At 39.6% G+C, this 26268-nt stretch overlaps 1 protein-coding gene across 4 annotated transcripts; it reads right to left on the minus strand.

Annotated features, from left to right (window-relative positions):
• Window positions 1–948: 948 nt before the first annotated feature.
• On the minus strand, window positions 949–26090 carry LOC102229096 (protein phosphatase 1 regulatory subunit 12A-like). Of its 4 annotated transcripts, none has more exons than XM_023348905.1 (24): window positions 25720–26090; window positions 15920–16050; window positions 15657–15775; window positions 14148–14304; window positions 13906–14050; window positions 13733–13807; window positions 13531–13610; window positions 10621–10814; window positions 10403–10512; window positions 10122–10316; window positions 9874–9956; window positions 9564–9653; window positions 9263–9364; window positions 7114–7215; window positions 6950–7040; window positions 6730–6861; window positions 6538–6640; window positions 5399–5502; window positions 5225–5296; window positions 5059–5145; window positions 4879–4983; window positions 4215–4265; window positions 3931–3981; window positions 949–2116 (listed from the first exon to the last, which is right to left on the minus strand). In XM_023348905.1, exons 1-24 carry the CDS (start codon window positions 25993–25995, stop codon window positions 2030–2032), a joined length of 2742 nt encoding a protein of 913 aa, XP_023204673.1. In that variant the 5' UTR covers window positions 25996–26090; the 3' UTR covers window positions 949–2029. The 4 variants fall into 4 exon arrangements, with proteins under 4 accessions (XP_023204673.1, XP_005807034.1, XP_023204694.1 ...); XM_005806977.2 differs by having other exon boundaries at window positions 5237–5296; window positions 25720–26089; XM_023348926.1 differs by lacking the exon at window positions 9564–9653.
• Between the last annotated feature and the right edge of the window lie 178 nt (window positions 26091–26268).

A 26268-nucleotide genomic window follows, 5' to 3' on the forward strand; every position in this document is an offset into this window, starting at 1 on the left:
TTTAGGAGCTTCGCCTGCTGTCAGATCTCCTACCATCCAGGACAGTGGTCCATCTCTGCTCTCGGATGGGCCAAACAGATGGATAACTTGTGTCAGCGCTGGTGCCAAAAGACATCAGGTCTCACGCAGCTTTGCCCCAGATGTGCTCCTCCGGCACACACACTCATTCTGTTCCTCAGACTCCAGTGATGAATGGTTCACCTGGGAACATCAGCAGATTAATGCAACAGTACAGACATGCCGTAAATACATCTGGGTAGCTCCATTTCCTCTTTTAGTCTCAGTTAGTGCTGCAGCTGTTGTCTTCTTTTTTCTCCCACAACTGATACAGGCCATCTGTCCACCATACACAGAAAACCTCCGCACTACATGCATGGATGATGCGGTAAACCATCGTCAAAAGGAGCAAACTGATAACTAATACACTTTACAGACACATTTGGTGCATTTCAGCAAATTAAAGTTAATTTTAGACATTTACTTTTGAAAAAGCTCAAAGATGTAATTGTATATTCAAGCTTTGCAATATCTTTTTTAAATGTTTACTTTTGCTATTTTTTCTGATTTACATCTGAGAACCCAAAAATCTGAGAACCCAGAAATTTGGTTCTTGGAGATTCTGATTACATAAAATAAGTCAAATTATCCTCCAGTTTACAAATGTTAGCTTTACGTACTAATTATTTAAAATAGTTTAGCAGATATTTATTTGCAACAAAAAAAAATCTGTAAACACCACAACACTGTAAACCTGAAAATTAATCCTAATTAAAGTTTGAAATAAAAATTTCTAGTAAATCTGAGGCTAGGTTTTTGAACTGAATTGTTGAAAAAATTACATTTGACGGTATTTACAGCAATGAAACTATAAAATAATAGCCATCTTGCTTTGAGTACAAACATCTGATGGATAAGAGCAACAAAAGTGAGAGGTTCAGAATAACCAAGTGAGCTTTGAAAAACACTTTTTTTTATTATGGTGCAGAGATCCATATTAGAAAACCAACATGTGAAGCAAGGCTACATGGAATTTTACTTCAAAGGGTATATAGACTTACATTTACATACATAACCATGCTTCTTAGTAAAAGAGGAATTGAAAATGAAAAAAAAAGAGAAAATAATATCAATGGTAACAATTAAAAACCATTCATAGAATAATAGATCTGGACAAATTAATCATTTCAGCAACTGTGCAACCTTTGAATTTGAATATTCTCAGGCTGCATCCTCAGTGAGGATGGCTGCTGTGGTTTAAAGTCGTCTTTCTAAAAGACCGGGCAAAGGGTCACAGATTTATTTTTTTTATTGCTTTGCAGAGAGTAAAGTGCTGTGGTCCACTGACCTGGTTCGCCTTTAAGAGCTTGGAGTATGTCTGCGATTACAGAAATAAAACAAAAAGATGCAGGGAAGTGCATAAGTGGAGAGAGGTAGGTGGGTTCAAACACTTGCATGTGGCAGCAAAACAACCCAACAGAGCTTCACCGACGCCTCTCGCCTTCATGGCATGGTTTAATACAAAAACGTAGAGCCTAAGACGTGCCCTGGAGATAAGTGACAGAAGAAGAAAACACCAAAACACTTGGACCTGGTGAGGGGAAACTTTCTCAATGTATGATGTGAAATGTGTTCACAAAAGAATAAATACAAAGTGGATGCTTTAAGAACCAAGCCATGTTGTGTGCTCAGTGGAACGTGTATCGTGGGAAGGAAGGAAGGATGCACTCAGTGGGACGGTGTGCGTGCAGGTTCCCTGACGAATAGTCACAGTACGTCGATGTGGTGGGAAAGCGCGTGCACAGGTCCCTCCTGTGGCAACTGAGCAATAAGGCACTCAAAAGACACTCCAGCTGTTCATGAAGAGGCATCACAATCCAAGTGAAGCTGCAGTGCTCGTGTGCGTAGAACTTTCCATTGCTTCTCTCCCTCCGCCCCCTCACCCTTTGGCACTGAGAGGAATGTATGGAAGCGGTGGGATGGATGAAAGGAGTGAGGGGGGGAGAGTTCCCTGGTGGTCGTCTCTCTCAGTCTATTTGGAGAGTTTGCTGATGACGCGGATCAGTGCTCCATTTTCATCTTTAAGACGCTGATTGTCTGCTCTCAGGTCAACCAAAACCTGCAGGTAGAAGTTAAAGCTCACATTAAATCAAGTCCGAACAGGGAGTATGTAGAGTCAAAGTGCGTTTTAGTGTCGTCACTTGGTATCTTTCACAGCGATTAATCAGACTCACCATCTACTTTACATGAAAAATCCCATCCGATAAGAAGTACAAGATAAGGATCGCAGAACTTTGAAACTTTAGTTTTATTAACAACCAATTATTATGTTTGATAAGAGGATGTAAAATAACTAGTGGTGGACCAATTGCAGTTTTCTGGCTGTTCAGCAGATACTGATTTGGCTGATATAATTTTTTGTGTGTGTGTGTTATAAGGGCACTATACACCTTCAATGTTCCAATCTTCAACATTGTACAATGACTGTGAAATCGCAGATCATCCAAAATTAAGGAAATTGGGGCCAATCAATCAACCAGTTGATTGATCAACGCATCCCTAAAAATAATAGCCTCATATTCAAATGAACAGTAAAATAATTAAAAAATATATATGTAACGTGATGCCCTTATTATTTTTCTTGAGAGTTCTTGAATTTCTTTAAAATCAGAACACAATGTTTATTTCTAGTTTATTTCATGTGGTCAGCTGGATTCTGCTTACATACGTTATTCTTAAATGATAAAAGTGATTATTTCATCCAAAGATAAGTTACTGATTTCTCCTTTAAGAGAATCAGAAGCCACTGCACTCAAATATGCAGCCTAGAAATATATTTAATTGATGGCGTTAAACAAGGAACCCAAACCAACAGCCCATTAAACAAAACAAAAAAGATACAAGCCTGTGTTTTGTTATTTACAGCAACTGTACAAGGGAATTAAATATACCTAGTAAGTAATAAGGGTTTCCTAGAAACCAGAAGTTAAGAAAAAGCAAATCACACCAACCCTGGCAGGACAACAGTGTGTATTCCAACTGATTAGACTGTGCTAAGAGCAAACATTTTTATAAACTACCAGAGATCTCCTGTGCTGCTACTTTAATTTGAACATAATGACTGTTTGTGTGGTTCATGAATAAAAATATTTCAAAACAGCCAAATTTATCTTTCCTGTAAGTAAGGAGGAAGTTGTAACCTCCTTTCAGCCAGCTGACCAGGAGTCTGTAGGAACAGGTGGGGGAGGGGCGACACTAGAGCTGGGAAATTTCGCCTAAAATCAATACTATGACATATTGAGCATTTCACCTCGATAACAATAAATGGATGATAACTACTTCACAGTCAGTTGTTTCGATGGTATGATTCTGCTGGACTGTTTTTTTCGCAATTATTTTTATTGTTACTTTAATGAATTTTAAAACTACAGTGTCTGAAAATAAACAGAGAAAATGTTGCTAATGAATAAATAAACTCAACTGAACAAGTTTAGATGGATAAAATACTTAACTTCCGACGTCCTTGCTGAACCCAAAATGTTGAGTCTGTACTGAAGCTCTAATGGAAAACGGTTCTGTTGTGTAACAAATTATGAAACAAACACCACAGGGAGCCAGAAATAACTCAAAAGTGGCTTCAGCTAAGCCATTTACAGTACAGTCTAGCCACAACACTTCTTAAAATATAACTTGCATTGTTTTCCCAGTGGTTTTGTTAAACTGCCATGGCTGTCTCAGCATCTCAGAGCTCAGAAAACAATCAGGTAAAACTGGGTAGGCAGGTGGCAAACAACAACCTTATCACACCACCTGACCACAGTGAGAGGCAGCTCTCTGCAGCGTGCTCCCACAAGCCAAAGCCAGGCCAGTCGAGCAGAGAAGCATGCAAAGTGTCAGCGGTCCTGATAAGTCTCCCTCCAAACCATTCCTCACCTTTAGCTCCTCCTCCAGCTTTGCCATGCGCCGCTCCAACATCCTCCGGTCCTGGTGTCGGAAAAAAACGTGAGGGGATGGGAGGGGACAGAGAGGAAGCGACGCAGAGAAGAAGAACAGAAGTTGAGTGAAAACAAGTGAGGAAGTGGTTTAAGTGGGGGAAGAGAGGAGAGTGTGTCAAACGGCAGGGGTGGCACTAGTGAGGCACACGAAGCTACAAAAACTACAAAAATACAAACCAAGCAAGAGAAAATATCGGCAGGAAGGGTGGGAGTTAGTTTTACCTTTCTCTCTAGGTCCAGTAGTGCTGAACAGTCAGTGAAGCGTTCTTGTCTCTGTTGGGCAAAGAAAATACTTTTTTAAAATCAACAACACCAAAGGTTTTCAAGCCTTATAGCAAACCCTCAGTTGCTATACAAATGCTATATGCATCATATATGACTTAAAATAAATTTGACTTTGTAGTTTAATGCCTTGAAATTGAGTCTTGTCTCTTTAAAAACTCCTGCTCTTTCTGAAACTCTGCCTTCAGGAAGTCAATCACAACAGAGCTCCTCTATTAGCCCTTTAACAACTTCTTTTTTTTTTTTAATCAGCTTTGCACTGAGCAGTAGCTCAGTCAATGTGCAATTCCAAAAGTGGTGTTTACTAATATTTGCTGGCTAGTCTGAAGGAGCTGAGTGGCCGAGTTGCGGGGGAAACGTGGAAACTGCAGCTTTGAGGACGAGCTGCGACTTGAAGGCGGAGCTACGTCCAGCTAGGCGTTTTGCTCAGCTGAATGGTTACCAAGAGAGATTCAAGGATTTCTCAAACATGAAAGCATGAAAGAATCAAGGAAACACTCCAGGTATGCTTCTGATGAGGGAATAACGTCATAACATGAAGTAAAGCTCAAAATATTTTACATAGTACTGCCCCTTTAAGCAGGGAATTGAACTTCTTCATCACCTGTGTTGCCTTCTCCAGCTCCACCCTGGTCTGACTAATGATCTTCTGTGTGTCCTGCAGTTGAGCTTGGAGCTGGCTGTTTTCTCTGGAAACCTCCTCAAACAGCTGTTACACACACACAAAAGCAATTAATAATAGAAGTATCACCACATAGCAAACCAATCAACTCCAGCTGCTGACCTTTTTAAAATCTTTGCTTTCCGATCCTTCTCTCTGGGTGCGGTTGCTATACGAGGTGTCCAACCTTGAACTCATGTCTTTGTCTTTCTGCATAGAGGAAAACAAAACAAAACAAAAAAAGGTAAACATGGCTGCTGTGTTTATTTAATTATATTTGATTACGCACATCAAGTACAACCTGTGGATCCAGCCCACTCCCTGAGAACTCCTCCTCTCCACTGGGCTCAAAGTCTTCACCCTGAAGAAGACAGATGGTTTAAAACCAGAGTCAATCTGCAGCTTTTAGCTGCTCCAAACCATCCTGCAGCAGTTTTCTCCATGAAGACGGTTTCGTGTTTACCTCCCCGGTCCTCTGTGCCTTCCTCCTGGCCCGGGCTTGTCTCCTCTCTCTGCGCTCTGTGGCCCATTTTTCTGTGTCGATCTCTCCTGTGATGGACTCAACATCTGAGCAGAAACACACAGCATGTCAGATGTGAAAAAGAAAAAAGAAGTATCTAAGGGCTTATGCTAAAAAAATTTATATCAATCGAACTTATTCACTTGAGAACCTAAAACTTTTATGTATTTTATTGGAATTTTATGCAACAAAGAAACACAAATTGGTGTGTAATTGGGAAGTAGAACAAAAAGCGTACAGTACATGGTTTTAGTTCTTTTTATTTAGAAATGAGCTAAAAAAACTAGTTGGAGAACATTAATTCCTGCATAAGATTCTACACTGCCTTTGTGTCTGTACTTTAATTGGGCCATTCTTATGCTTGAATATATTTTTTATCTAATCCAGTCCCTTGCAGCTCTGATTGTAAGTTTAGTGTTCTTATCCTGTTAGAAGGCGAAGCCCCAATTCAGTCTTAAGTCTTTTGAAGCCTCTAAAAAATTCTTTCAAGCATTGCCCTTCAGTTAGCTCAGTTGTGCCATCAACTCTTACCAGCTCTTCTGTCCATGCAGTAGAAAATCATTCTTCCAGTATGATCCTAGTTTTCCACAGCAGGCTAAGTAGGCCAAAAAGTTTTAATTTTGGGCTTCTCTGACCAGAGAGCTTTCTTCCACATGTTTGCTGTGTCCCTAAACAAAACTCGTGCCCAACTTTAACTGGGACGTCTGATGTCTTTCTTTCTTTCCTTCACAGCATCATTTTTGCCATTAATCCATAAACGCCAGATTTGTCAATGGCAAAACTAATAGAGTGTAGTTGACAGATTCTCCCTGCCTGAGCTGTGAATGCCTGTAGTGCCTCCGGAGTTAAAATCTGCATTTTGACTTCTATGAATAATGTAAACAAATTCAATTCAATTGAATGAAAATAAAGAATAAATACTGGAGAGAAAATGGGCTGAAAATTTGCTTTTTATTTGTCATTATTTTCCTTCCACTTCACAATTGTATTCTTTCTATTGGTCTATCATATGAAATCCCAATAAAATGCATTAAACTTTGTGAATGTAAGATGCTTTTGGAAGGCACTGAAGAAGTGACTACCTTTCATTTCAGATGCCAGAGGACGAGCCGAGCCAGCAGGCTGAGTGAGACCCAGCAGGTCCGACTTCTGCAGGCTGGCAATACGAGATCTCCAGCTCACTTCCTGTAAACGCATAATTTTAGTGTCGCAAGATCACAAAAACATGAACGGCACAGTCAAACCGGTCTGTAACCATTTCAGAGGGTTCTTACCCCTTCATCTGCCTTCTTCTGTTTAGCTTCCTTCTCTTTCTCTTCTTCCTCATTCTTTTCTCTTCCTTTGTTGTCTGTCTTCATGGTTTGAATTGTCTTTTCTGCCTCCTGCAAATCTGTTAGCGTAACTCCCTTTGAATAAAAGAAAAGAATGATGAAGCAAACACACGGCGCAGCCGAGGTTCAAAGGCAGGGAACAGGTGGGGAGGTAAATCCTGACCTGGGTGGAGCGCCGGGATTGCCGCGCATGCCGGGAGCGAGCTTTTCTCTGCGCTTCCGCTTCCTCATCTCGCACAGGTGTCAGATACGACCTTTGTGATCAGAATCGCTGTTAGTGACAAAGCCAGATCACAGTCTTTGTTTGGTTAGATGTTTTGTTCTTACTTGCGCCTCTGTTTGCTCTCCTGTTCGCTTGTCATTGTGCTTTGAGAAATTGAGGTGATGGTTGACGGTGGTTCCTTCTTTTCCGTCTGTTCCTGAGGAGTTCTTTGGGGAAAATGTTTTAAGGTGTTTATGTTTGAAATTAGGCAAGAAATACACATTTGGTCATATTTTTCACCCATAAAACCCTCAAATATTGAAAGTAGGCATTATAAATAAATCTTATGTGACCTTTACATTTTCTTAAAAGCAGATTAGTCAATTTACAACTCCTTTTTGGCAACAAAAAAGCCCTCATAACCACTCTTTTTAATAATACATAGTCATTACCTTGTTTGGATGATGATTTGACATCTTGGTTCGCAGTTTTTATTTTACATAAATAACACTATTTTTTTTAGCAAAAAACGTTTCCATTGAACTGTGTTTAATAGCCGTCTGGTCAATATTTGATGACTTTTTCTACGAAAGCCATTAATGTAGAAAACCTGTGAGCTCCATCAAAATGAAATGGGTGAAGTGCACGGATTTCCTCTTACCCACCAAACGGCCTCTCTGCTATAAACAACTTTTGCTCTAGGATCATAAAAAATTGGAATTCTGGAAAAAGGGAAAGAACAACCCAAAGCTGAGGCAATAGTAAATAAAACACCTCATGCTGCAGCTACTACAGATAGCTTGAGCAGCATGTAACCAGCCTGAACCCCAGTACAAGCTGTTGTTTATGATCACAAGAAAATATATCTTCCCCTCCCACTTTTTTCCCTTCATTTTGTCTCCTGTATGAAATATCTGCTTATTTCCACAGATTTCATTAAATGAATAACGACTCTCTTTAAACAATCTTACAACATAGTTAGCTTCTAAGTACAGTGTTTTTCCCCTCCATGTCTGAGCCAAAGTAGCCTTGTTATTGCTTTTCTAAGCAATTCTGCCCAATTCTCATCTACCTATTGTGCTTCGTTCGCAAATTTTCCCATAGAGCTGGATTTCTCCAGTAGACTTTCAACAGGGCCAATCAGCGAACAGAAAGACGAGTTGTGAACAATGACGTCAATTTTCTGTGCTGTTTTGGAAATGTAGTCTGCCTATGGTTGCAGTTTAGCAACCTCAGCAGAGGAAGTCAATGTAGCCATTCAAACCATGTTGACCACACTTCAAAATATTGTGCCATTAAAGTCAGAGACAGAGGAAATAAGACATTTTATTGCTGGCAAAGATGTGGTTCAGCTCAGCACTTGGGACATGGTTGTTTATAGCATGTGCTATTTCTGGTAAGCTTCATAGTATAGTTTCTTTTACAGTCGTTACAGCCAAACGTTAGCAATTGGGTAAATTAAGATCCAATCATTTAAAACTTCAACAGAGTGCAACATCATTCCTGCTGGATGAAGCAAAGAGTACAACAAGGGGCTGTTTTTTAAACCAGTCTAGAGCCAAATAAAGGAGAGAGAACTCAGATTGTTTGTAGCATTGGAATATAGTGACCTATGAAGAAACCAACAATAGAGTTCAAGCAGTGTAACGAATGGTGTCCTGTGAATAATGTTTTGACAGATACATTATTGTGGTGCAATTAAAACCCCACAACACAAATATGGGTTAATTATGTAGACAAAAGTGAGACCAACACAATCACAACATGGCAGGTTAATATAAAGTAGGCCGTTGACACACTTGTTGGGATAAAAAATGCTGCAGCATGTCTGTTCACATCAGAGTAATGATGTTGGTCAGAACTGGAGCAGAAACTGCAATGACTTTTTAAATGCTGACAGATTTCAAGCAATTTGAATATTGTTTTTATTCAAAGACCGGTTTTTAAGGTCTCCAAACTACTGCCATTAAATACCTTTGACTTTCTCCTTCCTGGATAAATAGCCACATCAATCTTCATTTTAGTCTGAAGACTTAGATGTGAGTATCCCTAACTTTGCCTCAAGTGGACAAAATGTTATTTATTGATGCTTTAGCTATGCTTTTCAAATGTAACATTATCACTCTTCTGTAACTTTTGACTTATTTTTTGTGGGTTTTGATTTGTCTTATTTAAATATTTCTTGATATTAGGCAGAGAAGTAAATATAGTACTTTGCGGCTAGAAGTCTGAAAAAGAAAAACTTAATATATCTGCAAATTTAAGGTAAAATACCTCTGAGCTAAAAGACTATTAAGGCGGCTGTGACCAGCAGAGCTGGTTCCTGTACTCGATGAGGTCACGTTGGCGTCATCCAGTCTCTTTACATAAGACGAGCTAATAAAAGAACAAAATAGGAAAGGTAAACAAAAGCACATATTACACTGTAACTTTTACACATAAATTAGTATTTGCAGCTATGGAGGGTAGGATGCGAGGGTGGGGTTGCTGTTGTGAGCTGTGACAATGCAAGCACACAAACACTTAAACGGCAGAGCAAACACATACGAAACAGGTGGGGAGCAGCGTGACTGACCTGTGTAGCAAAGATGGTGTGGAGCTAGTGAACTCATTCCCTAACTGACTATGATGTCGTCGAGTGTACGACGAGCTACGGCTTAGCCAACTGAGAGAAAAGGGAGACAGAGTGACAGGGACACATACAGTACAGACCAAAAGTTTGGACACACTTTCTCATTGAATTCAATGAGAAGGTGTGTCCAAACCTTTGGTCTGAACTGAGTACAGACCAAAAGTTTGGACACACAGTTGTGTCCAAACGTTTGGTCTGTACTGTACGCAGTGACTTCGATTCTGCTTCTCTACGTTGGACCATTAAATTCTACCTGTTGGAGCTGTCAGAGCTGTTATCTGGAATACTGAAGAGTCTCCGTGTCGGAGTCGGCGGCACTCGAGCGAGTCTTGGCTCCTGGGAAAATGAAAGAGGGAGACTTTGGTCTGTTTATCAGTTATTTATGCAGCTCAGTGAGATGAAGCTCTAAAAGACGCCTTTATTTGGCTCGTCATGTTCTTGTTAAAGGAAAATAACGGCAGTACTTTTGTGGGCGCATAAATCTTGGAAACGATTGTGTACCTTGGTGTCGGCGTCAGAGCTAAGGCGGGGGCTGGAGGCGGAGCGGCTCATTCCAAGTCCAGAATCTGTGGCTCTGCTCGGGTCCTGTACGGAGTCCGAGAGCCCAGCTGAGCCCAGAGTCACGGAGCTGCCCGCTTTCCTCAGGGACGTTCTCCATGAGCCGGGGGACTCGGTGGCTGGAGGCTTGCTTGGTTCCTGCCACATGTGCAAAAGACTTGGGTTACAAAACTCTGTAAAGTGCAGTAAGCACCTGGTATCCATGCAGCATCTCTAAAGGCTACCTTCTTTAGCTGGCCTGCAGTGGTAGTCGCTGACATGGAGGTAGAAAGCGCACTGGTGGTATTTCGTTTGTTGTTCAAGTTATTTATGATTTCTCTGTTTTTTGCTTTCTCTGCAACAGTAAAACATTACGCAGGTCAAAAATCCTCCATACAGATTCACAGAGACAACGTCAAACCAAAACACAGCAGCTTCTCCCCTCTCTTTAAGCCCCTCTCACCTGACTCCGTGTCGCTCTCAGACTCGCTCTCCTCCTCTGAGCTGGAGCTGCTGGAGGCTTTCGCCTGGCTCTGCCCCGTTTGGCCTTCCTCCTCCTCGTCCTCGGCCGGACTGCTCGGCAAAGCGGGAGGCGGGTGCTTCTCCCGCTCATGAAGGCATATCTTGTCCCTGCTGCTCATGCGGGAGATAGAGGTCCTGCGGTGCAGAAGGGGGTGGAGGGGAGGAGCCCGAGTCGGGGAGGGACGACAGGTGGCATGCAGGGAGCTGATCAGTGAGGGCGACCGTACAACGTGCAGCCAATTACAGCGAGCAAGCAAGCGTCAATCGGCACATCAACAGGTAGCACCGCTGGACTCTTCTGGTAGTGCATTGTTTTTGAGTTGTCACCAGATTTCTAATTGCATCTTCAATTTATAATTTCTTTTGCTTTGATTTGTTTAAAAAAAAAGCAAAAGAGCACTAACTCAAATGAAAAAAACAATGCCTGGTCTCAGTGTCATGTTAGCCACTTATGATCAACAAAAGTATTAAAAATAACAATTTAAATTTTTTACATTTTGTCATTGTAGATCTACAAGTCTTTCCTGAAAAGTATCCCCACAGCATGATGCTGCCACCAGTTTCCTCTAATTTATTGTGCGATTGATTGATTTATTGTTTATTGTGACAGGTCTACATACAATTTTGCTAGATAGTTAAAAGTTCAGATTTAGTCTAACGTGGCTGCTTCCACATGTTACACCTTGACCTGCACATTTCAGCAACAAGGCAGCTCAAAGTGCTTTTCGCCATAAAACTGCCATTATGTATTTAGAGTAAAAATGAATAAGAAAGCTCACCACCACATATTTTAGATTGTAATTTGCAAAAGTATTTCCAAAATATTTGAGTACAATTTACCTTAGCCCTACACAACAACTTTGTGCTGGTCTATCACCTGAAACTCATTACAGGTTGTGGTTGTAACAGGACAAAATTTTTAGTACAGAGTTTTGTAGAAATAAAGCTAAAAGTTTTCAGTTCTATGACTTTCAAAGCAATAATTATTGGTAATTACTGGTTGTTGATAGTTGTAGTAAATAAGCTGCTCTCAGGAAAGCTCAGAATGTTAGTTTAAATCATTTAAAAAAATGATTTAATCCCTTTTTCTCCACTGAGTCATGTTATTCATACAGCCGTATAATTAGCATGATTGAAGTTGTACTAAGTAAAAATTAAAGAACACTGTGTGCAGCTATAACGTTATAAACACTATGTGAGGGTGATTAGTGGTTTTTGGGAAACAGACAAATAATCCCTGTCCGGATTTAAAACACTGATGTAGAGAAAAGTCTAAGAGCCACAAATGCTGACAGGAAAGTGGGATGTGCCCATTACTGATCTTATGTAATGGTCACTGGAACACATTATTCAAAGCATTTTATGTATGTTGTGTCATTGCCTAAAGGGCACTGCAGAGCATTAAGACTTTTAAATGGCAACATTTTAAGTTTTAAGACTTTTTAGTAGTAGCTTCCATTACTTCTTTCTGACTGCATGTCATGTGGCATGACTATGTTTACTGACACTAGCCAAAAGTGACTGTTGGTCACTGATGTGACTAATAGCTATGTGGAAGTACAATGCATTATGTCCAATCAGTTAAGTTAAAAGAATCCACAGAAAGTCAATAATGATGCTTGAATTATTTGGAGAGCTTAGCGCACTGAGCCGCAGCAAAATAATGTCCCCTTCTTTGAAACCAACCACAGTTCTGTGGTTAAACAGAATGTAGACCAATCATGTTTTCCATTTCCCTTCATAAAATGTAGTCGCTAACCTCAGAAATTAACATTAAATTTGAGATTTTTCAACAAAATGTCACACTTTTTAAAACTTATATTTATGAAATCTATTTTTGAGCTATTTTTCTTCACAAACATTCCTTTAGAGTTGTAGAATATTTACTATGGAGCCTGAGAAACCACAGACTTGACATAAATAGACGGATCGACAGACAAACGAATGATGGGAAAACAGACAAAGTCAAGGATGACTCAACAAACAAAAGGATGAGTGGATAGAAAAATGAATGGGCAAAAGGATGGATGAATGGACAGACAGATGAACAGAGTGAGGGATGAGTGAATACAGACAAACAGGGGGATGGATGGATGGTAGAAGAACATACTGATTGACAAATGGACTTTCAGATCTGCAATCTATCAAGCAGAGATTCTGACAGGGAGTCTAGATTCAATTTCTGTTCCACAATTACCCATATCTGGAAAATACGTAAATTGTATAATTTCCCCAGATTACACTGGAGCCCCTGTAAATCAGACTAACAGCACAAAGCGTCCTCTGCCTCTTAATGGCTTGATCTGCAGCTCTCGTCCATGACTGCACAGACAGTTCTCAGGGATCGAAAAGGAGAAAAGCCAGAAGCTTCTGACAGCAGCAAGTAGCCACTTTAAAACTGCTGATCTAACACCGATAAAAAGAAATGTACCAGATGTCTTACTGGTACAAGTACTTCACATAAAGGTCCTGATTACTTCTACACAAATGAACTTGAAACAGCTATTCAGATTGTTTATGACAGATGAAGGACTTTCCACAATAAAAAGATCAGAACTGCCATTATTTATGTCTAATTTTCCATTTACCATTTATATAATTATGATATACACAGATTTTTTTTCTTAACTTCTAACTGGCTTACTCCTAAATTACAAATTGAGACCAGTAAGTATGCAGTATGACACTAAGACAGACAAAGTCACTTCAGCAGTACATCAGCTCACAGGAACGCTTGGACTGTTAAAATCAGACTTGCGTGCATGCAGACAACTGGTACTGGGCTTTATGGGATTCAGCTAAGGAAGGGCAAAGTGTGTACCAACACACACACACATACAGTGGCACTAACCTGCGAGTGCGGACTGGTACCATGGAGATAGGTTGATTGGTCTCAATAACAGGATTCTGTTTCTGTTTCTCACTGCGTAACTGAAGAGGAATATAAACAGACATAAACACAGAGAACATTCTGTGCCGCAGCACCATCAATCAGATGGAGTTTATCTGAGCGGGTGATAATAGCTGCGGAGCTCGTTTGAAGGCAGACTTACAGCGTTCTGTTTCTTCTGCAGCTCCTCCAGGGTGTCCACGAGGTTCTCGTCTGCAACATCAAGAGGCGTTTGACCCTATAAGGAAATTAAGCCGTGTTTTATCAGCTGCAACAGACGATAAAGCTTCAGCGACTGATTTAGGAGTGAGTAAAGGCCATGTCAGTCGGCCTCACCACGTTGTTGACGGCGGCCATATCGCACATGTGGTCAGCGAGCAGGGTGCACACCTCCTCCTGTCCCCAGTGAGCTGCTGCATGCAGAGGCGTCCACCCGTCTATGTCCCTGCAGTCCACATCTACCCTACACTGTAACAGTACCCTGAGAAGGTGAAGAAGAACAGGAGGAGGGGCAGACATGGCCATGAATAAAAGACGAAACCAAAACAAAACAAAAAGTCCGTCATTTGTCTTCTTACTTGAGGACTTCGATGTAACCTTTGGCTGCGGCGACGTGCAGAGCTGTAGCCTTGGTGTTGGGGTGAGGCGTCAGGGAGCCGCCTCCTTCCAGCAGCGCCGTGGCGTCCTGCAGCATGATCCTCTCCTCTTCCTTCCGGGCTTTATCCACATCTATCCCTGTGAGGCCGATGTGAACAACGTGGGAATGACAAAATCATTTTTTTAAAAATATGCATTTAACTAAAACCGTTTCCAGAATGAAACCATAAAACATTCCAAAAGGAGATTCTTCTCATATACTTTTTGGAATTCTCCAAGAAATTGTGACCATATGAAGGTACGCAACATATTTAGACCTCTCAGGTCTCCTGGTTCTGGTCTGCATCCCCAGAACCAGAACCAAACATGGAGAAGCAGCATTCAGTTTCTATGCTCCACAAATCTGGAACAAACGTCCAGAAAACTGGCAAGATGCTGAAAGACTGAGTTCCTGTTTAGAGTTGCCTCTGATTAATAATAATAGGAACATTGATTGACAGATTTTATGTATTTTTGCTTGATGATTTTTATGATGGCATTAATGTTTATTGCTTGTTTCACAATTGGTTACTGTATGATGTTTTGTTTAAGGTGTAGCACTTTGAACAGCTTTGTTGTTGAGTCTTGACAAGACTTCTGCAACTCTACTTCAGCAAGACATCAGCAATTTTCATTGCAATATCTATCGATACAATACTTAATATCATATTTCAAGTGCTATGTATGTATATGAATTCTGCCAATCAATAGTATATATCTGGCACATTGAATAGACTTTAACAGACCTTGATACCTACATATGATGCATATCTTTAGTGGTTGAGACACAAAAGTTCAAATAGGGGTGAATGTCATGAAGGAAAAAAAGTCTGAAAAATGTGGGTTGACTTTATTCAGTATTGACAATATTCAGATGCTTTTCTGCTATCACAGAGCTCTCGTTCTCTCGTTTAGATTTGTATATTTTTATTTATTTATGTGAACTATTATAAAACAAACCAAATTACTTTTCCTCAAGTTGTGGCAAACTATTACTTCTTTAATTAATCTACATTTATCCTCAAAATACTTTAACACTGTTCGACTCCTAATATTTGAGATGCAATGATAACTTGGCTCGTGACCAGGATTTTTCAAAAAGTTTAAAATGTAATCATTTTCTAGTTACTGAACATACATGTTCATAGATGTTACTGAGGGAAGAACACTCAAAAATACCTGTTAGAAAAATGAAGACAGAGGAAGATGTAAGAAGCCATTTAAGAAACAAGCTATTCTCTGAAATGTTAGAAAGTTGCTAACTATATTTAAAAAAGCTGCAGAATCTTTCACTATATTGAAGTCTTTGATTCTGACATAATTAAACAATACAAAGCTTCAAATAAAGCAATGGGAGTTAAATGGATTTCTGATTATGATTCACTTTAGGTTCACAATCACCTCCATGACTCAGCAGGGCACCGCCGATGGCGATGTGCTAATGAGCTCACCTTGTTTTTTGATTTCAGCTCTGAGAAGCCTCTCCATTACATCTTCATTGGCCACATCCAGAGGAAGCTCTCCTTCGCTGTTGACAGCCCCAACATTAGCACCGTGCTCTATCAGGTACCTTCAAAACAAAGAGATGGTCCGCAAGCAGTTAGAAAAAAAATGTAAATATATCAATCTATAATTTACATACTGAAAAAATGTTGATCTGAAACAAAACACAGAGTCTGCAGTAGCCAGGATGATGACAGTGAGGAGGACTCACTTGGTGATCTGGATGAAGCCGCAGGAAGCTGCAGCGTGCAGAGGAGTCCAGCCCTCATTGTCCCCTCTGTTGACGTCGCTCCCGTTTTCCACTAGAAACTGCACCATCTCTGCGTTTTCATCGATGCATGCCTGACAGGGAGACAAACAAACACGTCAAAATCACTGTGTTTGATTTGTTTAGTTTGATTCATAAAAGGCCTGAAGCTGAGAACTCAAACGGATAATACAGATGTTTGTTTCAGAGGGTCTCCAACCCATTAAAAATCAGTTTACATTTTCAGTGAGAAAAGGGGAAAACTCCAGACATTTCCAAACTCTATTAAACCTAACTAAAGCAGTAGAGCTAAAACAATGACCACACTGTATACTTGCTGTAATGACTTTCTGCTAAGGGAGCTGCTAAAAGCCCTCAAGTAAGTTTCTATTAAAGATCTCAACGTGACCCAACCAAAGTCCCGAGATAAATCGCATGTGAATCTCATGGGATTGTTTTATGCTTTTTAATATTTATGAATAAAATCACAGCTTTACCTATTCTGAAACAATTTGCTTTGTATTATTCTGTTAGAAGTTGCACACTTAATACATAAATATAAAGGGAATACAAGCATACAAAAAATGCTTGGAAAATTACTGTTACCGTAATTCAAACTGATCAATGCGCTGAACTAGTTACAGTCCTGCGAAAAAGTATTTGCCAACATATACATTTATTTTTGCTTTCTATTACACTTAAATGCTTCAGAACATCAAACCAATTTAGTATAAGATAAAGAGAATCTGATTATATGTAAAATGTAATTTCCAAATGTTGATTTTACTTATTAAGGGGGAAAAAAGCAATTGCTACTTAAAAATTTTAACTTTGGTTCAATTTTACACAGGATTTCTGATATATGTGTATTTCTTCACCTTAAACATTTAAGCATGACACAAAAACACCCCACAAGAAATTTACAAGTGGGAAATACTTTCACACCACTTTATAAACATTCCCATAAAATGAAATGAAACATTTTATTGTTTCAGTTGTTTTTCCCTCTTCTTTATGCATGAAGACACAGCTGAATATATTCATACATCTGAAAAACATGACAATCAAGCCAGACAGGATTCTTGATGCAAGAAGATAACATGGATCATATTACGAAAGAGCACTTTAAGACTGTGATTATTACATTTTCCTTGCGCTTATCGTGTGTTTTATTGTGTCCTTTTGTAGTCCAACATTTCTGATTAAAACACGGCGGAAGAGAACAAATGCATGACAGAAAGTGTCCAATGAAGATATATTTGTCCTAAAACAGAGATCAATACAATGAAATTGAAAATGTGCATTATTTTGATTTAAACTTTGTAAAACATTTTACTTCTTGCTTTGTTATTGTGCAGAAATGGACAGTTAAATAGCCATATCTGCACAAATTTGCATATTTTTGCATGCTGGGTAGAGGGTAGTATTCAAAGTATTTTTAAATGATTGGTATTCAAGTCCCTGATGTAACTCACCGCACCGTACTTGTGGTATGTTCATGTGATTTTACATCAGACGCTACTAAACTGCCAGCGAGCTGGAGAACTGCTTTTGTATATCCAATTTTTATTATTTCCTTTCATAAAACATAACTTTTTCACCTGTGCATAACCTGTGAATATGTATTATAGATAGGCCTGTCACGATAGCAAATTTTGCTGAACGATTAATTGTCTCAAAAATTATTGCGATAAACGATAATATTGTTTGAAGACCTTTTTACACTGAAAATGATGTAATAACGCATGCGATTTCTTGCCAAAGTTAGATATACTTTATTTTCAAAAGAACACTCATCACTGGAACTGGTAAACAAAGTCTGTATAGTATGTTGCCCTTCAGTAATAATTAGATTTAAATAGAGAAGATGGGCACATCGACTACCTGATGCAATAGTTCACACTACACGATTTTTTGCTCCTATTTTTTTCTCAGCACGTTGGTCTTTCTAAGATTGTGTGGTGTGTTACGGTAGATCGTCGTTGCCGCTCTGATCCAAATCAGGGGTTTTCCCCGACTGGGCGCTTTAACGCAGCCAATCAGAAAGCTAGGATTCTCCTCAGTGTTTTCTGAGGGGAAATTACGCCGGGGAATCCCAAACAGCTGACACGGCGCAACCCGAAGTCCAGCGGACATTGGAGATGATACATGGAAACAACATTAATGTTTATTCAACATGCAAAGAATATAGAAATGACAAGAGGAGGAGTTGGAGCGAAACCGGTAACTTTTCAGCTGTTCTTCGTTAACGTGACGTAAATAGGTTCTAATGATTTTCATTCAGTCAGGACTTTACGCTGACACTAGCAACATGCACTGCAGGTAGATTGTAGTAAAGCATTGATTAATGTCTGGTTTTAAAATTAGTTCACTGGATTTGTAGCCATTATTTTGTGCCCATTGTTGGACACCACACGGCAGGACCGAACCCGATCGAACCGTTATACCTAGGATTTCTGTCGGCTAATGTGTGATCTCTCAGGTTTTGAAAATGGGCCGACAATCAGCTGACAGCTCTAAGATCGTGTTATGTGCGCTGTGCTTTACACTAAGGAAATGAGGAAGGGAGGAGTCAGTGGAGAGCACCGGAGTTGAGCCTTTTTTCATTCAGTGTCATTAGCTGAAAGAGAAAAAGGTCGGAAGAGACGATAATGCCGATAATTAAAATGACGTCGGTAGTTTTAATTTATCGTACGATTAATTGATTTATCGTTTATCCCGACAGGCCTAATTATAGAGTGTGCACATTAATTTCAATAATAATATTAGGTGTTATTCACCCATTACAACGACATTCAGAGTGAATGAGAGACTGTACTGGCTGCTGAAGTCTCCTGTCCAACTATAATATTTAAAGGAAAGTTTATATAATGCATGCTAATGTTAGTCTTCCATTTAAACAAATTGCTCTGGGTGAAAACATTGCCCAGGAGGAAAAACTTCAAACATATATATACTATACTATACTATTCATATACATATACTATTCATCTATATTCAGATAGTTCCCATTTTACCGTAAGCACATAAACCTGTGCGTCACCCATTTATCAAGAGAGAGAAAAAAATTTGCTTTGATTTTAGAAAAAAATGGTGTGTACTTTTAACTTTGTACACTGTAGTCCAGTAGAAAAAAAACTGAAAAAATTAGACTGAATAATTACTTAAATTCATTTGACAAAAGTTTTAAATTAAAGTTCAAAGTTGTTTTTTTTTTTTATTAAATAAAAATATGATGACTATTCACTAAATGGGCAAATTAGCTAATAGATATCTTGTTGAATTACCCGACTATGAGTGTTTAAGGTGGAATTGTGGTCAGAGACGACCAGTTGGAGCATTTTTCCATCATTAACCACTGATGACGTAAATGAGCAATAATGAAATATAATCTGCCAGAGGTCACATGGTTGAAGTTGACTTCCTCTGCTCAGGCTGTTGGATGCAGTGGTTGATCTGCGAGCCACACCTACATGCCGCACTGAATGCCTCACCAGGTGACAAATATTACACACCCAGTTTCACACCATGTGATGTAAAAAAACAGGATTCTTCTTCCACTGAACTGTGCTCTAACTTGCAGTATGGACTTGTTTCCCTGTAGAAAAATAAAAACAACCTCCAATGTAGTGCTTTTCCGTGGAACCTTTCCAATAAAACCGTCACAAACCTTTTCATTGTACGAACCTGCAGAAGCTACCTCTTTTGTTGGCCAACTCAGACATGCCTTTAGTACACACAAGCATCACAATAATGATCCATTTCAATGGAAAAAGGATATTTGAGACAGGAAGCTTCCTACAGAAGCAGCAGCTCGGGGCTGCTATAACCCAATCCTATCACAGTGTGGCTCCTTTCATATCCAATCCAATATTTACATGTGACATTTTCTCCTGCTTTTAGCAACTGAGTGCAAGTATCTCTACGGAAACCTGCAGCCTAATGTTTCGCACCCATTGCCTTCAGCACTTGCAGCACTGTATACCCATTAGCAAGAAAATCAAGATTTGTTACTTCTTCTCACAGCGCCCCTAATGCTTTTGCCAACTGAGTACACCTGAGGCAGTTCTTGATTTTCCAAAAAAGGGGTCCCGCACTTAGTTTTTTCTACCCGACTGGTTATATATGCATCCAAATGTATTGAATTGACACAAAAAGTGGCAAACAGCTGAACAGAAAGACCAGATTAAGGTGTTTTAATGACAGTCAGCTGTTTTTTGTCTTAGCAATGAGTCAGAAATTGGCAATACAAAAGGTTTCAACCAGCCCCAGGAACAAGAACTCTGTTGTCGCGTAGAAATAAAAACATAGACGAGACAGCCTACATGCAGCGCCTTGCAAAAATATTCATTTCCCTTAAATTTTTTTTCCTGTTTTTCACCTCAAAATAAAATCTACTGCAAGAATTTAAAGACACCTTATCACAATAACGTCCACTAGCTGGTAAATTAATTGTTGAGAAAGAGTATGAGACCTCTGCGACAGACTGGCGACCTGTCAAGGGTGACCCTGCCTCTCGCCCGGAACATTTGCTGGAGAATGGCACCAGCACCTCCCAACCCCGCTAAGGACAAGGGTGTTAGAAAATGGATGGATGAATGGATGGATGGATGGAGTATGAGACCTGCAAACTAGAGCTGTAACTAAATTATTTTAGCAATTGATTTTTCTGTCAATTATTCTTACGATTAATTGGATTTAAAAAATGACATATCCTCCAGATTTTCCCATTTAACCACTTAAGCCTATTTATGCAATGTTAGAATTACATAAAAGATACAAATAAAAAAATTTAATTCCTTTTTAAAATAAGAAAATAAACATTTTACTGCCTGAACTGAAATGAGACAGCATCCCTTTAGCGTATGCTTGATCATTTGCAGTGAAAAAAACATACTAACAGCAAAGTGAAAACCTTAGCCCTTTGTGCTTGACCTAACAGTGTAGGAATGATTTGTTCACTATCTTTTGGGATTTACAGGTTAATAAAATGACAGCAGTAGGTGCTCAATATAAAACCTTTTTTTTTTTTTTTTTTTTTTTTACAAAATTTGAACCAGGTGAAGTTAAAATTAAACCACCTGAGGAGTTCTGGGCAGAATATATTTACAGACAATGATTTTTTTTTTTTATCGTTAAGGCAAAATGTATATATTAAATGTATATATTTTTGCAGTTTTCTCTTAATGACTGCTTTGAAGATGTTGTTCTTTCAACAACTGGTCTTTTCTGATTGTTTATACTTTAGTTAAACTATCACTAAATAAGTTGACGATTATTTCAATAATTGATATATCAAGATTAATACAATTAATTGTTTCAGCCCTACTACAAATCTATAAGGAAAAGACAATCAACCTAAACAGGTCACAAAAGAAAAACACAAATCTGGAGAAGCCGCAAAGAACCACAGCTCTGGTAGAAAGTCTGTTGAACAACGATCAGATACAGACCAGTGGAAGGAAGGAAGAAATGTGTTGCCGAGAGAAAGCCCATGAAAATCTGTGAAGGAATAACACTTCACATCATCCCAACTGTGAAACATGGTGGTGACAGCATCATGCTGTGGGCAAACTTTTCTTCAGCAAAAACAGTGAAGCTGGCCAAAGCTGATGAAAAGAAGAATGGAACAAAACAGTTCACAATCCTAAGACTGAGCAGGAGCTTCACTCTCCAGCAGAACAACGATCCAAACAATTAAATGGTTTATTAGCATATTCATGTTAGAATGACCCAGTAATACCTGAATCTACCTGGGAATTTGCCAGAAGTTACTCAACATCTTTTTTTATGACAATTAATCCTTTTGCAATTTCAAACAAGCACTAAAATGAATAAAACAGTGAAAGATAGTAATTTTTACTTAATAATCAACATATTTATGTCATTACGAAAACTGGAGATTAGTCTATGTTTGTTACAATCACACATTTTACTGAACGATAAATTGTCCCAGAAATTATCGCCATAAACAATAATATTGGTTTTTTTGAGACAATTTTCAAATAATATATTGATATTTGCATAATAATGCAAGTGCAAGAAACTAATACACCTTAATTTTGCACAGAACAGCCAACACTGTGAATGGAAGTTATATCAAATGTCCAAAATAAAAGGCAACAACCAAAAACGATGAATAAAAATTAAATAGAAACCACTTTCAACCAAAACCATAAATAAAATTGATAAGACTCTAAATAAAATTGGCCTTCAAAAAATAATCATTAGAATGAAAATTATCAAGCTCATTTTAATCTATCATGCGATTAATTGATTAATTGCTTGTTGCGACAGGCTTAGATAAGTCTTATTTTATTTGTTGACTGATCCTTGTAGCACTGACCACACAGGAAGTTGTGACCGCTCTGGTCTTTAGGAGAAGCCGTCGCACCCCACAGATGCATTCTCAAAGTTTTCTAAGCCCATACATAGGCTGCTCTGCTTAAAAATAGCTTGATATCACAAAACGAAACAAAAACAGTGAAGACACGAGGATGATGTTAGTCTTGCAAATGTTCACTCATGAACAAATGGCATTCTGATCTTCTCCCAGCATCAGATGATAAGTTAAGAGATCTCAAAGGTGATGACAACTAAACACCATGACAAGAGAAATGTCTGTAGTAAGTTTTAACATGATAAATATAGAAGTCAAGACTTTTAACTGGAAACCACACATATCAACCGGTGGCCTGAGAAAAGAATAGGAATCATCTTTTGGGGACATTTTCTGGCAATTGCTGCTGAGAAACCTCCTTCTCTTTATTTATTTGGATGTGGATAACAGAATTTGCTAATCTGAAGTAAAAGCCGTCAAATCAACATCAGTAATTACAACTCCTCAAACTGAGTCGAGAGTAATGAGAATGTTTACATGATGCTAAAGCCTCACACAGAGCCGCTCCCCTCCAGGAGTGACTTAAGCTACCTAAGAGGCTTTGCTTTTGGTCTAAATCAACTAATCGCAAAGCCGCTAAAGGCCTTCTTTCGTTCCTCGGAATATGAGACAATTAGTGGGAAACCAGGTTGGGGGGATACAAATTTGCTTGTTGTAAGAACAGAAGATGACGCTTGCAAGCGACGCCAAAAAGCTTTATTCGCCCACTACTGAGGGATGTGTGTTTGTTTGGTGGGAGGGAATCTGAACAAGTAGCTGAATGAAAGAACAGAGGGCACTTCTTGCTCCTCTGAAGGCTTCAGAGGTGAGCGCAGACCCTCCAAGCAGAGTCTTTCTCCAAGTCATCAAGTGACTCATTGTGGAAATCGCCTTTGACAGCAGCAGCTTGTGCTGTTTGAGGAATGTTTTCCATTTCTTCATCTGAAATCCCTAAAGTCCCTTCCACAGGGAACTGGCAGAGAGGAAGGAGGAAGAGAAAGAGTGAGCAAGGCAGTCCGAGTAGGAGGAGGAGGAGAAAGACGGTGTTGTGGAGAAAGTCTTTGGTTGGTGAGGATGGAAAATTTGGAAAGAGTAGGCCTATATTTGATTCAAGTTGCCAGGCAACAAATGAGCAACAGGGGAGGAACGGGATGGAGGGATGGATAAAAACCTCAGTTGGGTACCACATGGGGATCAAACTTAAACAGGAACACTTTATACAACTTTTATCTTGGAATTACTATCGCTTCCTTAAATATAATACCCAGTAGTGCATCGCCCCTCCCCATAACAAACACACATCAGCATTGACGGCCAGGGTAAAAACAAACTTCTAGATCTTCTTTGTGTTTATTTGAGTCAAAAAGATCATGTATCATTAAATATTGTGAAGGAGGACCAACATTTGACAAATAATAATTCTAAAGCATTCAAGTTGCATTTAAATTAAAAGAGGATTCTGTGTTACATGAGCCAAAATTTGACTCTGGTGACCCTCAAGTCACACAAGTTGAAGAAAACAAAGGAGAAAAACTTTGACTCTTACAAATCTAGTTATTTCTATCTAAATTGTATCATGTATTTTGGGGCAAACTGGTAGTATTGAACTCACTGTGAGTCTTGTGGCTTGGCTCACTTTCATCAGATGATGCAGAAGTACTAAGTTTGGATTTGAAAATCATCTCAGTGGAACACAAACAGTGAGCTTGGAAGCTTGTCCTTGGGAACAAATAATGATTTACTACAAAACGAAAACGAAACCTGTTCTATAGGTAAAAAAAACTATAATAAGTTTAATTGCTTTCACAGAAAAGTCCCACTGGTAGCTATAAATGACTGGAGCATGTGCAGCTCTTTTGGGAACCTCAAATATGGGAGGGGGGGAGAGACAACAACAATGTTTACATCTCCTTAAATATTACATATGACACTCGCTGGCTTTGTCTTCAGCTTGCGTAAAGAGACGACGACGTGTTTGACACCCTGTGTTATAAATGAAGAGGAAATGCAGCATCACAGAAGGTTTGTGTGACAGTGATGATGTCCAGAATGCAGCCCACTGATGACACTGAAGTAGAAAGGAGGGAGGATCTCTAAAGTTGAAGACAGAAGACAGAAACATCTCTAAGAGCAGTAATCCTCGGTCAGTGGACAAGAAAAAGAATATATAGCCAGTCTAATTCCCTTGTCACACAATATAAGATTTCCTGAAGATCATGACACTTCCACTGCTCCTATAAAAATCGTCAATGCCCTTAAAAAAGCCATCGATTAAAAGCAGTGCCATCTTTCTATGCAACTGGATTCCTCAAATGCCTCTGATACCAGATTTTTTTAAACAAGCAGTTGGAGGGTTTGCAAATTAGCTTCAAAACAGAACCAAGATGGTTCAGATATACGCGCCAAACTCGCAAAAGGGGTACCACAAGGCTTAATTCTTAGTCCATTACTGTTGTCCATCTAAAAACCTAGAGCTCATTCTGAAGTCACTTCAATGACAATGTAATTTCTTGCTCTGCATCCAGCCTCGCAAAGTCTTCTGAGTAGTTCCAAGAACTTGGAGGTACAAGAAATGACGTGGTGATTAACTTAAACTTCCTTTGCGATAAAACTTTACAAATACAGTTGAATTGATTATTAAAATTCATTCGCAGTTTTGGAAATGAACCTTTTCTAATTCCTAACACTTTCTGCTCCTAAATTAGTTAATAAAATTCTGAAACATAGATGCTAAACTATTTTGACCAGATCTTCCTTGCAAATTAGCTGAATGATCTCAATGGAACAAACATAGTAAAATAATAATCTATGAACTGTAACTTGAAGCATCCTTTTTGGAATAATTTCCTACCCTTCCTGTAGTTATAGTTTTTCTACACGAGGACCTGTTTGTTCACTAGATCATTACAATATATTACTACACAGGGAGTGTCTGCCTCAACCCTGCTAGTCTGCGTCTATAAAAGATTATCATCCCAGGAACATTGATATGACCTCATTTTACTGTGTGACATAAAACTAAAAAAACCAGGCAAGAAGTATTGAACTAACCAGGGGAAAAAAATAAGGTGAACGTGTCAGGCTAAAGTAAAGAAACTGTGACAATCCACACACAGGCCAGAAATTCTGCCTAAACCTCCCTGAACAAATCCAAGCATTCCGATGAAGCTGCAGAACCTGCTGCGGTAAATACTCAGCAAATGTTTACTTTGTTTCCTAGAAAGCAACACATTTTACCTAACGAGCTAGATAACCTGAACGCCTCATTCTGTGAGGCTCATTAACGGATAAACGTCGCGGTAAGTTTAGAGACAATCGGACGCCTGCAAAAAATGACAAACAAATGTTGTGTCCTGATAACAGACACAAAGCTAAAACTGTCCACCTGGTGAAGCGCTGTCAGCCCGTCTACGTTGGCGTGGTTGATGTCAGCTCCTTGTCGGAGTAGCGCCGCCACCTCCTCCCGGTCTCCGGCGGAGCAGGCGGCCATAAACACGGCTCCTTGCGCGAACTGCACCTTCGCGCGCCGAGTCCCAGAACCGCCCGTGGTTTTCCGAGTCTCCGACCCTGTCCGGTCCGTTTCCGAGCCCAGCCATCGCTGGAGCTGATCCTGCCGTCGCTGTTTGGCAGCTTCGGACCGGGAATGGTCAGTGGCCGCCATCTTCCCCCTGGTGTGTCCCCGGACAGATTCAGCTCATGGTACGAGGAGGAGAAGCAGCGGAGTGCGGTGTTTAGATTGAGCCTTCTCACCCCCTGCCTGGGCTGCGCCACCTGGTGGACGATCTCTGCAATTGAAACCACAAACTTCGCTGAGAACTTCAACGGCAGCCCCCTGGTGCGTTCAGGGTCGGCTCGGAATTTACTTACTGCAACACAATTGTATTAACTACGCTGAAGTTAGCTTCAAATTCGCTGCTTCAGCTTCAGCACTTAA

The sequence above is a fragment of the Xiphophorus maculatus genome, chromosome 2 (genome assembly GCF_002775205.1).
Source record: "Xiphophorus maculatus strain JP 163 A chromosome 2, X_maculatus-5.0-male, whole genome shotgun sequence".
NCBI lineage: Eukaryota > Metazoa > Chordata > Actinopteri > Cyprinodontiformes > Poeciliidae > Xiphophorus > Xiphophorus maculatus.

What these genes read in the sequence shown, in the direction of transcription:
- LOC102229096 (XM_023348905.1), bottom strand. Translation starts at nt 25,995, where the DNA reads ATGGCGGCCACTGACCATTCCCGGTCCGAAGCTGCCAAACAGCGACGG. An exon ending in GCTCTGACGCCGACACCAAG is followed by an intron (nt 9,957 to 10,121) that starts GTACACAATCGT and finishes TCATTTTCCCAG; the next exon opens with GAGCCAAGACTCGCTCGAGT. An exon ending in AGAAGAAGGCAGATGAAGGG is followed by an intron (nt 6,641 to 6,729) that starts GTAAGAACCCTC and finishes ATGCGTTTACAG; the next exon opens with GAAGTGAGCTGGAGATCTCG.